At 43.5% G+C, this 10,476-nt stretch overlaps 1 protein-coding gene across 1 annotated transcript; it reads right to left on the minus strand.

The window, feature by feature from the left end:
• Positions 1 to 517: 517 nt before the first annotated feature.
• ND-ACP (NADH dehydrogenase (ubiquinone) acyl carrier protein) lies at positions 518 to 10,149 on the minus strand. Its single transcript, XM_050173547.3, has 5 exons — positions 9,806 to 10,149; positions 4,320 to 4,445; positions 3,675 to 3,762; positions 2,142 to 2,255; positions 518 to 645 (listed from the first exon to the last, which is right to left on the minus strand). The coding sequence occupies exons 1-4, from the start codon at positions 9,971 to 9,973 to the stop codon at positions 2,164 to 2,166; spliced, it is 474 nt and encodes a 157-aa protein (XP_050029504.1). The 5' UTR covers positions 9,974 to 10,149; the 3' UTR covers positions 518 to 645; positions 2,142 to 2,163.
• Positions 10,150 to 10,476: the final 327 nt, after the last annotated feature.

Below are 10,476 nucleotides of genomic sequence, written 5' to 3' on the forward strand. Positions count from 1 at the left end.
CGGCACACCCAAGGTTATGGGAGTACAAATCACGATGGCAGACAGACGTGTGCTGACAACGTGGTTGCTAATGGAAGTGCATGCTGTTATCAGGTATGAATGGGCACCTGTTCCCTGCATTGAGAGCCACTCTCGAGACGTCACTTCCAAAACAATGCTGAGGTGGAGCAGGCTGTGCGACAATTCCTTGTGTCGCAAGGCACAGAGTTTTACCAGACCGGTTTCTTCAAACTGATTGCACGCTACGACAACCGACTCGATATCGCCACGCGACTATGTGGAAAAAATGGTGCAAGATTGTTCATGATGCCATGGTGCATATTCCTTTTTTTTTTTGGCAATAAAGGTTCCGTGTGAAAATAAATGATGAAACTTACTTTCGGAACGTCCCTCATACATTAAATTTAGCTAGCGTTTCTTTTCAGGAGACCAGGATGATTCAGGCTTAGCACGATTCGATTCCATGCGGTTGTGGGCTGTGCAACATTGTCAGGAGCACTTTGCCCTGGGCACAATGTAGAACAAACCAGGATTTATTTGTCTACTGTACACAGAAAAAAAAAATGAATAGGTGCGCACTATCCTCCTCCGACGACGGTTCAGATAGACAGGCCCATGCCAAGCCCGTACAAAACTTTCGGCAACCTGGAAAGAAAAAGAAACAAACAAAAGACATTTTCATAACATAGCTTTTGGGCTTTCCATTCCTTGTTCTGAAAAAATATACTTGGTGTACTCCAAGAAAAGCTTGCACCTTATTGGACTTAGCTTGTCTTCAAACAACAATCGTCACCTATTCAGAGTGCTTTTCTGGCACTTCAAGGTCACATATGGCATGCACATTATCAGATGACATACAATTCATGGGAGGAAAGTAGCAAGCACAATTATGAAGGAAATGCAAGATAGACCGATGACACTTTTTTTGGGGGAAAAAATACACCCCAAGGGTTGCAAACAAACAGCGCAATGCTTTAAGGGGAGATGCAGGTAAAAGTAAAGAGTAAAAGAATCACAAAAAATTCTACTCTCAGCAAAATGCCACTTATGCTACATTTATACATTCAAGAATCTCTCTGCAATATCTGCAAGCCAAATTCATTGGAAAAGAGGCACTATAAGTGCCAGGGTGGACGCGAAATTATAGAAAATTTGCCAAACATGTTCAGAGAGTACATGCTTGCAACATGCGAAGGCAGCAACTGGCCGCCGCCACTTTGGGTTTGTTTTGAAGCCGATTTCTCTGTGCATATTTTGTTTATATTCAAAATGGTGTTGCTGTAGAGGAGATGATGTTATCGCACCTTTCTCGAAAGACACTTGCATGCCGCTGATTGGCCACAGCACGCGCTCCATTCACACGCTTGCCTCCCATTGACCCAGAGCCTTCGTTCACTTTTTTTTTTTCGTCTCGCGCGCTTCTTGGTGTCGCCTCAATCAAATTGCCTGCATCAGTGTGCTGCATCACGTTCGTACAGCCACTTGCTTTGCGACCACGTTGAATGACTGGCTGACACTTCACTCAGGGCCCCAATGAGTGAGGATAGTCATCTCAAGAGGACTACGTATGGAGTGTTTGGTAAGAAATGAAGGCAATCATGGAATTCACAACATAAGGTGGCAAGACATGCCATGCTCCAGGAATTGCCAGAGAGAGTACGAAGCCGCAACCTAGCACATCCAGCGTGCACGCCTCCAGTGCCGACACGGACTGCGTCATACTCATGGAATCGGTAGTTGCCGATTCAAGTATGGAACTGCAACATAGCAGGTCACAGCTCGTCGAGCATGCAGCAAGTGCCGACAACCTGAAAGAAATGCTTGGCATTGCATCGCAGTCCACAACAAAACGCAGGTTCAGTCTGCTGAGTGTCGACATGGAGGAAGAGAACGTCAACGACAGCGGGATGCACCACTTTCTCACCCAAAGTGCAGCACAAGAGTGGTGATGCTGTATAAGGAACAAGGCACAGAGTATGGGCTCTGTGTGAAGCTTGTGTTAACGTTTTACGAAAAATTTGAGAGGTTAGGCAGGTATGCAGACCCTAAACCAAAGAGCAGCAGCTTGACACAACTTTCACAGATTCCTAAAAGACAATACGAAATAAGTAGCGCAGCGCCGCCACGCTGAGACCGCTTACCTCTTATAGTAGTAGCCACCACCTATTTGTAAACGTCCTCTTTGTCGGCCACGTACTGAATGATGTCCGAAGGTTTCACCAACTTCTCTGCATCCGTGTCCGGAATCTCAAAACCTGTTGCAGCAAGAAGAAGACCCAAGGTGAGACAGAACACAACTTGCCAGGAAATTACCTTACACGCTACTTGCAGAGAAGTTTACACATCATCATCATCAGCCTATTTTACGCCCACTGAGGGAAGAAGACATCACCCAGCGATCTACAATTATGTCTTGCGCCAGCTGACCCCCTGTGTCCTATGTCTGCAAATTTCCAAATTTAATCACACCATATCTACCAGCCTCAATTGTGCTTCCTTTCTCTTGGCACCCGTTCTGCAACTCTAACGGACCAGCGGTTACCTGCCCTATGCATTACCTGGCCAGCCCAACTGCATTTAAGCCTTTTAAATCTTATTAGGAATATTGACTATCCTCAATTTCTCTCAAATCTACACCACTGTCTTCCTATCTCACAATGTTACACCTATCACATTTAGTTCCATTGCTCACTGCCGCGACGCCTATCGACAAACCTTGCTGCCTTCTCCGCTGATTTAAAAAAATTCACCATTTTTTTTTTCTCAGCCACAGCACCATAAGACACAGGTCTGAATGACTGCCAGTAAAGTTATTAGACGTCCTGGTGCTCGTGCTGTTACTGGAGACAGCACATGTGTACGTGGAAAATTAAGGAACACATACTATGCCTCATGGCAGTGACTCCTTTCTGCTCCTAATATGCTTAACTGCATCACGCAGCTATATGGCAGCAAGGCTAGCTTAGGGAAAAGCCCATTATGCAGCGCATGTTCAACCCTTTTCTCACGTACCGTTCTTAACGCATGTCTCAATTCGAAACAAACTTAGTTAGGCCAACTCGTATGACTAGCTTGAATCTAAATCTGACTTGACGAGGCAAAATATTGTTTTCGTTTTTTAGCACAAGGTTGGAGCAGTTTGGGAGTTTTATGGCCGTGTCCATACAATCAGGAAGATTGGTTCGAATTCAGAAGTCTCCCGGATGAATCGGGAGAGTTGGCAGGTATGCTCATTGTGCTGACAGCACATAGCACTAAGCTCAGTGAAGCTGCTATCCTATCACTGGTCAATGAACTCGTTTATCGATTGAGTGATTTAAAAGTGAACCATCAAAACGTAACCCTGGCAGAAGGCCTATGGTATACAATGCCATATTTCATAAAAACCAATTAACCTACATGTGTCTTGTCTTGTGCCACTATGGTCAGTTTCTGATTCAACAATAAGAACACTTGCAGAATTTTGCCAAGGCTTCATGCCACACTGTGCAAAGGTTAAATGACAAACTGTAGGACCTGGAATGCTAAACATAAAATCTTTCAACAATCAAAAAATATATCTGCAGCCCACAAGAAAATATGTAAGAATGGTTGGCTTTACATTTACAGATGGCTAGTATCTGTCACAGAGCTTTTGTTCAAAGCATACGAACAGCAAAGTGGTGGGCACTGACCAAACTCATCTTCGATGGCCATGATGACTTCGACACAGTCCAGGCTGTCTAGGCCCAGGTCGTAGATGAAATGCGATTCAAGCGTGAGCTGCAGGAAAGGTCAAGAGAAGGAGGACAGCTTTACTTCACGCCTCAGATGACGGGCGACAATATTGACAAAACCCTTGAGGACCCTTCGCACAAATCCACAAAATGAAGTCCACAAAGGATAGCTTACAGGCCGTGATTTGATACACAACCATTTCTTTTTGTCCATGAGCAGCTTGCATGTGGACACCGCAGAGACAAATCAGTTTAAATTAACCAAATTCTGAGGTTCTACGTGCCAAAACTGCAACCTCATTTTGAGGCATGCTGTAGTTGGGAACTCCGGATTAACTTTAACCACCTGGGGTGTTTTAACATGCACCTAAATCTAAGTGTGCAAATGTCTGCATTTTGCCTCTATCGAAATGCAACTGCTATGACTGGGATCGCACCCACAACCTTGAGCTCAGCAGTGCAATCCCATACGCACTAAACTACCACGGCAAGTAAAGAAAGAAAGACAAATATTCCATATTTCTCCACAAATATGCTAACTTACTCACAAAACTATACAAAACAGTCAGAACACAGTTAGTCTTGGAATGTTTATGAACCGACCTTCTCAGGGTCAATCTTGTCGTACAGCTTCAACACGAGCATGGTTCTGTCGCGGATAGATTCTACCGTCAGCGGCGCCTTCTCGCTGTACGACCGTGACGGGAGGAACTGTGTTGGTGCCTGCACCTGCAAGAAAGCCAACGACTGTGAAATTAATCCCATGGCACCAAAACAGTTTTACGTGCCTGTGATCAAAGCAAACATGCACAAAAGGAGAATTTTTTGGGTAAATAAATTTTGCAGCACTCTGTCAAGTGCTCTGCACTCCTCCAGAACGTACATCACCCCTAATGGAAACCACAACGCAACTAAATGTTTACCGAGAGTCTCCTTCTATACACAGATACTACAGAAAGGCTATCCCTTATAGAGTTTAATATCGTAAAAGTAACTATGGCCGTGACTTATTATTTTATATATTTTAACCTCCCAAGATAACCAATGACACATAGGCACCACAGCTGAAGGCTCTTGGATAATCTGGATTTCCACGGGTTCTTTAACATATATTCAATACTCGCTGAATTCTTCACCAATATGAGAGGAAACACAAAACTCGTTTCTAACCCTTTCTAATTCTAATTTACCAATGAAAAGAAAATTTTACATTATGTGCATCTGGACGGACAAAAGTGAAGAGAATTTATGGGAAAATTCCCACTGTTGACAACGAACCGAAGGTTGTTCTTATGAACTGTCAAAAGCTATCCCCGTTGTAAGCAGCGTGTGGTTCAGGTTTCTTAGTTCACAACCATAATGGCATAAAATGTGGCCACAGATCACTCGAAGACCACTTTTATGCCACCCGAGGCAGGTAATATGCATTAGGCAGCAGGCTCCAAAACCTCCCTGCCATGCAAGGCATGGACATATGTGAAATTTCAGGGAAGAACATTGACCTGCTGCAAAGTAGACAATAGGTAATTAGCACTGCTTGCACTGATATTTCTCAAGAGCTTGTCGATTTCAGATATTTCCTGTAAAACGCCATGATTCCTACGGGGTATCATTGGACCATAAAGAGTTAATGAACGATTGCTCATGATATGCTAATTCAAATCTAATGTGTTATAATTTAGCAAGTAGCCATCCCACTGAACATTAGGTCTCAATGAATACTGTTAAGCAAGGCATGTGTGTTATGTCACTAAGGGCTCTTGGAAGCAATCTGATTGTTTCCACTGCTCGCGGGTCTTCATGTGTGCTTTTGCAATCTGCCCCCATCGGAAAGCAGCAACTGCAGCCAGGATAATTGGAAAAACAGAAAAAAATAAATGACAGACTGTTATACAGATGCTAGGAGACCTAACAGTTACCGTCATCTCCAAATTATTTATGCCTACTGCAGACCAAAGGCCCCCCCATCCCTTTCCAGCAATATTCAGTTCTCACTTTCCTACATAATTTGATAAGCATAATACATCGTACACCTGCAAATTTTCCAATTTCATCACAACACATAGCCTTCATCCATCCTGGACTCCATTTCCATTCTCTTCGCACCCTCTTCTGTAACTATCATCTGGTTCTTTCATTACATGACCTTCCCAACTACACTTGTTCCTCCTCACCTCAACTAACATTACAACTACCTATGCTCACTCTCTAAATCATGCTGTTGTGTTTTTGTCTCTTAATGTTATGCCTACCATTTTCCCTAAAATTTTGTCAACTTTCTTAATTCCCCTTTTACCTTTTATGTACAAACGTTCCCTACAGCAACACACCAGAAAAAAGTTTTTCTCGTCTAGTTTTGGCATTGAGTACCAAGTTTCTGGCTGGACGTCTTAGGTCAACACTGAATGGCAGGCAGCATACTTCATTTGCCGGACTAGGGTTTGAGCACAAGAGAAGGACGAACAAGTTTGGTGTGCAACTCGCTTTCTTTCGAAAGCACAATCAGAAGAGACAGATGCAAGATTGCCGGTTGCAGTGGTGTAGCAGAGGTAATGTAAAGAAAATGAAATGTACGTCTCTGCTTCACATCTGGCAAGAACTGCCTGTACAAGTTCCACACAAAGCCATATGTGGCTTCGGATAAAGCTCGCTTCCAGTGCTCTGTCTGGTGTTGCCCCTCCACTGGTGAAAGAGTTTCCACAAAACGTTTTTTTCCTTTTCGTTGAATACACTCATTCTCTGTGTACTTTGTACATTTAGATTAGGAAAGACATTTTCTTCCAGTATTTACCTGTTTTGTCCTTAAACGGATCAAGGAAATAATGACATGACATTTTCAAATTGCCATTGCTTTGCATGAAAGGGAGGTCTAAGCCCTAGAAATAATACTGGCAAAGTGTCTGCACACCAGCTTTGGTAACAAGTGGGTGGATGCGTCACAATAAATTGGCTTTCTCTGTTCCTGCTATCGCTGCGACTGTTGCCCATGAACGCAGCCAAAAGAAAGGCATGCAGCATTTGTTTATTATTTTTATGAGCAACATCACAATACCTAGCCTTAGTGCTAATAACATCAACAAATTTCACTCTGTCATGACATCATAACGTCAATGATGCCTGGTCCAGCATTTCGAGACCAACTTTAGTATGAAATAAAAGTATACAATAAGTTTCCAACTTTTATACTTGCTAAGTGTCATCCCTTTACAAGCAAGAAGTGTTTTTGTACCTTACAAAATATATCTGCCAAGTACTCCTTTAAGTTTCAGCCCCACAGTATTAATGCCGGCCAAAAAGCTGTAAAGAGGCCTAACCTTTTCGTTTTTTATTTATATATAAAACATGGAGAGAGCTAAGGTACAAGGTGGCATGTGTGTGCTAAAGTACAATGTTTCGCGTCAAAATAAAATATTGAAAGTCGGACGACAATATCTCGATACTAAAATTACTGAGCAGCAACCTTGCCAGGGCAAAGGCAGAAACATTCCACTGTAGTCTGCACACTCATCCCTAGTACTCGGCCGGATGGAGAGCTCGGCAATGACCGATGAGGTACATAATTGTGTCTGCAGGCAGGATGGCACAGCCATCAGATCCGAATAATCAAGTTTCACCATGTACTGTCACTAAGCGCTCACTACGAGAAAGCAGCTGCACGTTGTCAGGTGCAACAAAAAAAAAATTATAGGAAACGAAATAAGCACAATGCCTACATGTGTGTTTTTACATTAGAACTCAAGCTTTGGGACATCATTATCTTTAGCAGCCCACAACGAAAAGCACTGTATAGCCTTTCCAAGTAATTACTTGTCAGTTTTTTTTTTCTTTGCCCATTTCAGTTCAATAACACTACCAGCTGTGAAAAACACAGCAATTTTAGAAAAGGTAGTGGTACTAGGTTCACCCTCAATTGTCGTAGCCATAAAATCCTGCAAACAGGTGTTGCGCCGTTTTAAAGACTCGCCAATGAGATTACTAAGCCACAATGCACTGGCGGATGACTCGTTTGAAATAGTCTTCCCATTTCAGTGAAAAGAAGAGTGCTTATTAGCCAAGAAAATTAAGGCTCAAAATGGCTCTTACTAAATATTGCACACGAATTAATGACAGTTGGAGATAACAATTTCCCAGCAACACACACAATATGAGAATGGACGAAACTGGATTAATTTCAGTCGTCTGGATTTCTTTAACGCACTAACGTTCACCATATGATCGCTCTTGCATTCTTCCCCAATCGAGATGCAGCAACCATGGCTAAGAATGAAATCTTCAATCTCAAGCTACACCCAGAAACACCATAGCCACTGAACTGCTACATTGGGCATTTCATGTACAAATAAAAGCCCTCCTGACATAACTGTAAAGTTTACGATTTCTTAATTCTCTTCCATACTTGAGTCGTTTTCGAGTACGGAAGAGACCCAAAAGTCTGCTGGGCTAACTCAATTTCTAATGTATTTATTTCATATTGTCATGGTAATGTTCCTCTAGAGGAGCATCGATGAAGAAGACGCTTTTGAGCTGGCACGTGCATTCGAACATATGCTTCAGTGCTTGCTCTACTTGTAAATATATTGTAATTACATTTCCCGGTTGTGTCTGACTCCACGTAACAATATCATCCGAGCAATAAGCTAGCCTTAGCCCCACCCTAAAAATCTAACAAGAGAGCTAATGCAGAAACTCCAAGGAGGAAATGCCACCTATCTGTAGGTTTTGTTGAAAGAATGCCGCGACTTAGCAGTATGACTGAACTATTTGCATTTCCAGCAGTGTAATCTACCAATCTGTTCTAATAATAGCGTCACCTTGAAGTTTTTCTTATTGGCAACTGAAAGGAACTAAATGCTGGTGATGGCCACTTCAAGCAATTTCATCATTGATGATTGAGCTATAGTTGCATGTTAAACAACATGCTTCACGATGACAAAGAAGCAATAATTCTTCAATTGAAACATTACTTGAAAGAAATTTGACTAAGCAGTCCATGCCGAAAACATGGCAACTTAAGGACGTTGCTTTCTCCCTTGTGGCCTACGAAAGTTTAATGTACTCACCAAATAACTGAATAGGGTGCCACATTGTACAACAGTATCAGGAAATGCAGTATACACGTTAAGAATATACGTTACGTGCTAATATCATTCCTAGCAAATACTAAATCCCTAACGCGTAATTTTGAGACATGAATGTGCTCACACACCAATGCACCCCATAGAAATACAATATACAACTGCCAGAGGACTAAGGGGTAATCGGCAATTTACAAAGTAAATCAAATAAGGAAAAAAAAAACTTAAAAGACGCGGTCGCCCTAGTTTGAAGAACCTAACGGTACATGATTACGTCGGCGTTATCGGGAGCCAAACCCTATCCGTAGACTGCGACAATGCTCGAGTACGGAGGCGATAAAACAACACTGCTCGTACATTTTCTCTTTTGTCTATCTGTTTGTTCTTTGGCGTCTCTAGCAGACACGTTTACACACAATGCCGACGTACCGCGTTAGAAAGTGGATGGCGCGAACCCGCAACGTAAAACTTTTTTCCTGCGATAAGCTCGTCGCCTCACCAAGCAAGTAGGACAAGTTTTGCTGAAGTTTGCCAAACGATCCAAAACTGCAATAAGAAAGTGCATTGACCCCAGGACATCCATTGAAAGGGTGAGGACTCGAACCCGGCCGCAACACGGTCCGAAACAGCTACCCTGCCTGGCGCTCGCGCGCCGCTATTAAAATATTATGTTTTTTCCTCAGACGAGTCAGATATGTTGCGCAATCACACAACCAACAGATGCGATAATCCCAAGAAAAACGGCACGAATGCCGGCGATCGCTGGAGTCACGTTTTTGAGCCGCAAGGTCAAGCGGGGATTCTGCGGCACGGAGAAGACGACGTCGAAATCAGTTGGCGAAAGAAAGTTTGTGCGTCCGCACAGAGTTTCGCGAGAGACAGCGCAGCAGCTTCTAAGCGCGTGCCACCAGGCTCACACTTTCCCGGCGGGCTCCTTAACCCAGTGTCCCCTTGAACAACTCGTTTTTTTAGTTGCAAACAGACACACTGCCTCTTAGGCCTCCACTGCATTACCTGAATTAGCAGTTGCGTTTGTTGTGCAGGCTGTGGCGCCACCGACGGGGCCTGACATGGTGCACGATGCTTGACGACCGACGACAAAAAGCGGGCCTGCGGAGGCCCGACGGCCCACAATTTCTCGAGTTTCAGGCTCAATCTGCCTAGCCGTGTGATCGCCGCCATGTTGAACGAGCACGGAGAGGGGAGACCCCACAAAGGCACCGCCAGGTGGATGGCAGCAGTCGTTGTATCGGAGATGTGCCTAGCCGATTATTTCCGGTTATCGTTCTTGTCAGCTCACTGTGCGGGCTAGGATGGTACTGATGAAGAGCGCAAATTTGCGGCGAATGTGCACGTTGCCGAGTTTGGCCCCGCTAGCATCCACTAGGCGCTGGCCACCACACCACAATTAGTAATCTAGAGCTAGACTAGAGCTAACGAGAAGCGTCTGCTTGCTTCGCTACCCTTTAAAGTAACGATGCAGAATTCAGACTCCTGGAAACCTGGAAGTTAAGGTTGCTAAAGAGAAGTGTGATAAACAGCCAAATAATACATTAGTTTCTTAATAATAAGGTAAGCTGTCATTTCGTAATGGAGGTTAGAGGCGGTTAGAGGCGACAGCCATCATCAACTATTCAAAACAGACGCTTTTATCATCTATCCATTTGCTCAAAATATTTTGACTA

This window comes from Dermacentor andersoni, chromosome 8 (genome assembly GCF_023375885.2).
Source record: "Dermacentor andersoni chromosome 8, qqDerAnde1_hic_scaffold, whole genome shotgun sequence".
In the NCBI taxonomy this organism is placed as follows: Eukaryota; Metazoa; Arthropoda; class Arachnida; order Ixodida; family Ixodidae; genus Dermacentor; species Dermacentor andersoni.